The sequence below is a fragment of the Urtica dioica genome, chromosome 4, assembly GCF_054948205.1.
Source record: "Urtica dioica subsp. dioica isolate 48M chromosome 4, U.dioica_male_clone48M_v1_H2, whole genome shotgun sequence".
Lineage (NCBI taxonomy): Eukaryota > Viridiplantae > Streptophyta > Magnoliopsida > Rosales > Urticaceae > Urtica > Urtica dioica.
In genome coordinates, this window is record NC_142759.1 from 48,079,026 (window position 1) to 48,084,476 (window position 5,451).

General features: G+C 44.3%; 1 protein-coding gene across 1 annotated transcript; it reads right to left on the bottom strand.

The window, feature by feature from the left end:
* Nucleotides 1-356: 356 nt before the first annotated feature.
* LOC149401744 (uncharacterized) lies at nucleotides 357-1,219 on the bottom strand. Its single transcript, XM_089610865.1, has 2 exons — nucleotides 1,085-1,219; nucleotides 357-1,022 (listed from the first exon to the last, which is right to left on the bottom strand). Exons 1-2 carry the CDS (start codon nucleotides 1,217-1,219, stop codon nucleotides 357-359), a joined length of 801 nt encoding a protein of 266 aa, XP_089466991.1.
* Nucleotides 1,220-5,451: the final 4,232 nt, after the last annotated feature.

A 5,451-nucleotide genomic window follows, 5' to 3' on the forward strand; every position in this document is an offset into this window, starting at 1 on the left:
AGAGAGTCAAAATAAATGACCTCATGACGCCTCTCCCCCTGATTGCCTCAAAATAATACCAAAGGCAAGGATCGACCAACACAGAGGGAGGAAACAACAGCCTGTAAAGGAATGAGAACTAGAATAACAGCATGACATTCATCAGAAAAAAATACGAGAAAGCTGTCTTACAAACCATCCAGAGAGAAAAGTAGCGAGAAACCAAAACGATGTCTAAAAAGATGTTAGATGTTACAGACCAGAACAAATAAACATCAACCAGAGGGATCAGAGACATTGTTGGCATGAGAACCCTGAGAATCGCTACTGACACCATCCTATGTCTCTTGTTCATCAGGACACGCAGAGGGACTTGGTTAAGATGTGGAAGCACCATGCGTGGTAGAGGAGAGAGTCATGACAGAGATACGACGCTCACAAGCAGTCTTTCTTCGAGTAGAGATAGCAATGACTTCCTTAAGAGCAGCAACTTCTTCCATCAAACCCTTGAGAATATCGCTCTTGGCACTTTCTGACAGGGGAGCCACTTTGATGGTACCACCAAGTGAGACAGATGTTGCGACAGATGGCATGACAAGATCCCTGGCATGTTTCCCTTCAAACAACTTAGGATTGAAGGAGAGTTCACTGGGAGGTTTACCTGCAATGTCGTCAGCCCTGAGCAGATCCCTCTTCTGAGCTACCAACATGCCTGACAGGAGAGAAGGGAAGCCAATAGGAAGCTTCACTGCATAGGACTTAGCATGCTTTGCCGGGTGGCTGAAAATAAACTCCCCAAAGTCGAAGGACGCCCGAGTACCAATCTGATAAATGAGGCATGCCAGGTCGGAGTTGATGCTTGAGCCGTGAGAGGAAGGGGCCCAATTCGCAATCCTAATTCTGTACAGAACAGAATACTTCGTCGAGAGATCTGAGGAAGGCAGAGAACCCTTGGTGGGCCAAGTCTTCTTCTCATCGTTAGTGAGCTCTTTGGCAACCTCATCCAAGGATGGAAGCCGATCAGCAGTGACAATTTTTTTCCTCTTCCCAGAAACTCGTTGATGGCAGTGGACGAAATATCAAAGCAATGTCCACGAACAAAGACCTTCCCAAACTCAGGGTGATGAGGCTGGTCAATCTCAGAGGATAAATTCACAATGCACTCTTTCACCAGTCTAGGATAATAAGGCTCGATCCCAGAGACAGTTTTCCCAAGTTGAGCATCGAACAAAAGTTCCATGATCACATCAATCTTCAGGGCCTCTTTAGACAGTTCCTTTTCCGGAAAAATAGATCTGTGATAGACATACCTCTATTTTCTGACACGATCTTCCTTATGGAAGGAGACATTATCCAGAGGAGCGGCGAGGACATCCTTGGGAAACTTTTGGCCTCCGACAGATTTCCTGGAGATGAGAGGCACGGCCTCAGGACGGGCAACATCCTCTTCCTCTTCCAAATCCTTCAGGACATCTGGGATCGTCTCTTCAACAGACTTTCCCTTAAGCTTCTTCTTGTTCAAGCCCATCTTCACCGGTTTCTTCATCTTCTTTTTTAGCAGGGATGGTAGTGGGAGCAGCTTCTTCCACCAGCTTTCTTTTCTTCTTTCTCTTCTCTGGCAGAAGAGTGGCTAGGCACATGTCGTCATCTTTCTGAACCTTCTCTTTCAAAGAAGCAAGGATATCCTCTCCAACATCCTGGACAGGGTCAGTCGTTCTTTCTTGCCCCTGAGAAGATGTAGGCACATCTTTCGCGACTTCTTTACTCAAGCCCAACATGCCTCCAATGGCATCCTCAGGAGTAGGCTCTTGAGTATGGGGCAGCGAATCCCTATCCCTAGGATTGACAATAGGAGAGACAGAGGCAACATGAATACCTAGCACAACCTTGTGAGGGCTTTCGATAGGGGATCTACCGGTGACGGTTTCCTCTTCTGGAGCATCGTCACCTTTTCTTTCTTCCTCAGACGAACTGCTGGAACTTGCTTCTCCTGTGATTTCAGTGATGGAAAGAGCAGATTTCTTGAGGATTGCGCTTCTGGCGGCGGAGAGAGATGGATTCTCAGGAGGAACCGATGACCCAGCGATCGCACCTCCGGCCTGACCATCGGCGCGTACACTGGGTCGAAGACCTCGAACCCTAACTCCGTGCATGTTGCTTTCAGCGCCTAGCTTTCTTGTCACGACATTTTTCTTCTTCATTGTCGCTTTCACCTTTTCAGAGGGAGTGGTGGTACTGATCCCGCTTCTTGTGCCAACCATTTTGAAAAGAATTTTAAGGAAACTGCCACACAGGTAACTGTCAAAGAGGGTAAGTGAGCAAATATGGGAAACAAAGCTTAAGAATACCGAAGAAAAACGGGAAATTTCAAAGTTCAAACAAGAAGTAACTTCCCCTTCTTTCTCGAGAATGTAACCGTGCAGTGAGTAAAACGACGTCGTGACTTAAAGTTAAAGTGGGCCTTGATCGGTCTTAGGCCCAGAGAGACAATAATTGGCATTTTAGCCCGGCAAACCAGTCGAATGGGCCAACCAGATACATGGGCCCATGAGAGAAATTTCACAACAAGAATCAGCGAAGGATTAGCACAGAAGTTAAAACCAAAAATTCCTCCGATAAACAGTAATTGCTATTGATTAATAACGCATAAACCAAGAGAGGATCTGAGATTTTCAAACCGGTTAGCATCCAAAGCCTTGGTGAAAATATCTGCAAGCTGTTTCTCGGTGTGAATGTATTCGAGTTTGATCTTCTTTTCTTCTACAAGATTTCGAATGAAATGATGTCTGATCTCAATGTGCTTGGTCTTACTGTGTTGAACAGGATTCTTTGAGATGTTGATGGCACTAATGTTGTCGCAGAACAATGTCATGACATCTTGTCCAACATCATATTCAGCGAGCATCTGCTTCATCCAGAGGAGTTGAATGCAACTACTCCCAGCGGCGATATATTCAGCCTCAGCTGTGGATAAGGATACACAGTTTTGCTTCTTGCTGAACCATGAGATGAGATTGTTTCCAAGATAGAAACATCCACCTGAAGTACTTTTTCTATCAACCGTGCTACCTGCCCAGTCAGCATCACAGTATCCCACAAGCGTAGAGGAAGTATCATAGGTATACAGTAAACCAAAATCAGCAGTTCCTGAGATGTCCTTATGATTCGCTTAGCTTGAGCCAGATGGCGCGCACATACACCTACCGAGTAGGCTATGTCTGGTCGGCTGGCGGTGAGGTAAAGAAGGCTGCCAATAATACTCCTGTAGAGGCTTTGATCAACAGATTCTCCATGCTCATCCTTAGTGAGTTTGATGTGAGTAGCGGCAGGGGTCCGCTTGTGAGAAGATTTTTCCAAGCCAAACTTCTTCACCAAGTTTTTGGCATACTTACTTTGGGAGATGAAGATACCATCACTCATTTGTTTGATCTGAAAGCCCAGAAAGTAGTTTAACTCACCGACCATACTCATCTCAAATTCAGACTGCATTTGTCGAACAAAAAGATCCACCATCTTGTTTGACATTCCTCCAAAAACGATATCGTCAACATAGATCTGAGCTATCATGAGATTGCCATTCTCTTTTTTCACGAACAAGGTCTTGTCAACTCTACCTCGGGTATAACCATTCTGCACAAGAAACTGGGTCAGTCTCTCATACCATGCACGAGGAGCCTGCTTAAGGCCGTAGAGAGCTTTTCTGAGTTTGTAGACATGCTGTGGAGAGCCAGGATCTGTAAACCCTTTTGGTTGTGCTACATAGACTTCCTCGTTCAGGTACCCATTGAGAAAAGCACTCTTAACATCCATCTGGTAAAGCTTGAAGTGCAGGTGACAAGAGATGCCAAGCAGGAGTCTGATGGCTTCAAGTCTCGCAACAGGGGCAAAGGTTTCATCAAAGTCTACGCCTTCCACCTGAGAATAGCCCTGCGCCACAAGTCTAGCTTTGTTCCGAGTTATATTACCATGTTCATCAGATTTATTCTTAAAAATCCACTTAGTTCCAATGACATTCACATTGTCAGGTTTAGGAACCAGCTCCCAGACTTCATTTCTTTCAAATTGAACAAGTTCTTCTTGCATAGCATTAACCCAGTATTCATCATCAATAGCCTCATTAACATTCTTAGGTTCAATCTTAGAGACAAAACAGAGATTACCAATCATCTCCCGGTAGTTAACATGAGGTTTTGGACGAGTCTTTATTCCTTCACTGATTTCGCCAATCACCTCATGAACCGGATGATTTTTCTGAATTCTTTGGGAAGGAATTCTCTGTTCAGTCTCAGGAAGAGATCCTTCATCTTGAACAATGTCGCTTACTTTGTCATCAGCATCAGTCCTGCCATTTGGATTTCCAGTAGAGATGTCGTCCAAAGAGTTTTCAGCATCTGTCCTGACATCTGTGTTACTAGGAAAAACTTCATCTTCATCATTAGTACTGTTAGTAACATCATGATCATCGTTTACCACCACATTTATAGATTCCATCATAGTCTTAGTGCGTTTGTTAAAAACACGGTAGGCACGACTATTTCTAGAATATCCAAGAAATATACCTTCATCACTTTTCGGGTCAAATTTACGCCGAGGATCTCTGTCAGCAAGTATATAACAAACAGAACCAAAGACATGAAAGTATTTCACATTCGGCTTTCTCCCCCTCCATATTTCATAATGAGTGCTGGAAGTACCTAGACGAATAGTAACTCTATTGTGAATATGGCAGGCAGTATTGAGAGCTTCAGCCCAGAAATGTGGTGGAATATCTTTGGCCAACATCATCACTCTAGCCATCTCTTGGAGGGTTCGATTTTTCCTTTCAACAATTCCATTTTGTTGTGGTGTGATTGGAGCAGAGAACTCATGGGCTATCCCTTCTGCAGTACAAAACTTAGCAAAGCTCATGTTCTCAAATTCTCTTCCATGATCACTCCGGATTCTGATCACTTTGCCTATGCGCTCTCCTTTTTCTCTCTGAACCTTCTTACATAGAGCTTCAAAAACAGCAAAAGTGTCAGATTTCTCACGAATAAAATCAACCCAAGTGTACCTGGAGTAGTTATCCACACACACGAACACGTATCTCTTCCCTCCAAGACTCTCGACCTGCATCGGTCCCATCAGGTTCATGTGAAGAAGTTCCAGAACACGAGATGTGGTAAGATGTTGCACCATCTTCTGAGACTTCTTGACCTGTTTCCCAATCTGGCACTCACCACAAATTTTTCCTTCTACAATCTTCAGGTTTGGGACACCGATGATGGCTTTCTCAGAGACAATTTTCTGCATGCTTCTTAGATTCAGGTGACCAAGCTTTTGGTGCCAGAGTTTGGTTTCGTCAACTTTGGTCAAGAGGCAATTGCTGTTTGGTACGGGAGACCACATATAGCAGTTGTCACGAGATCTGTTTCCTCGCATAAGTTCATCCTGTTCCTCATTAATCACAACACACTTATCACAAGTAAAGTT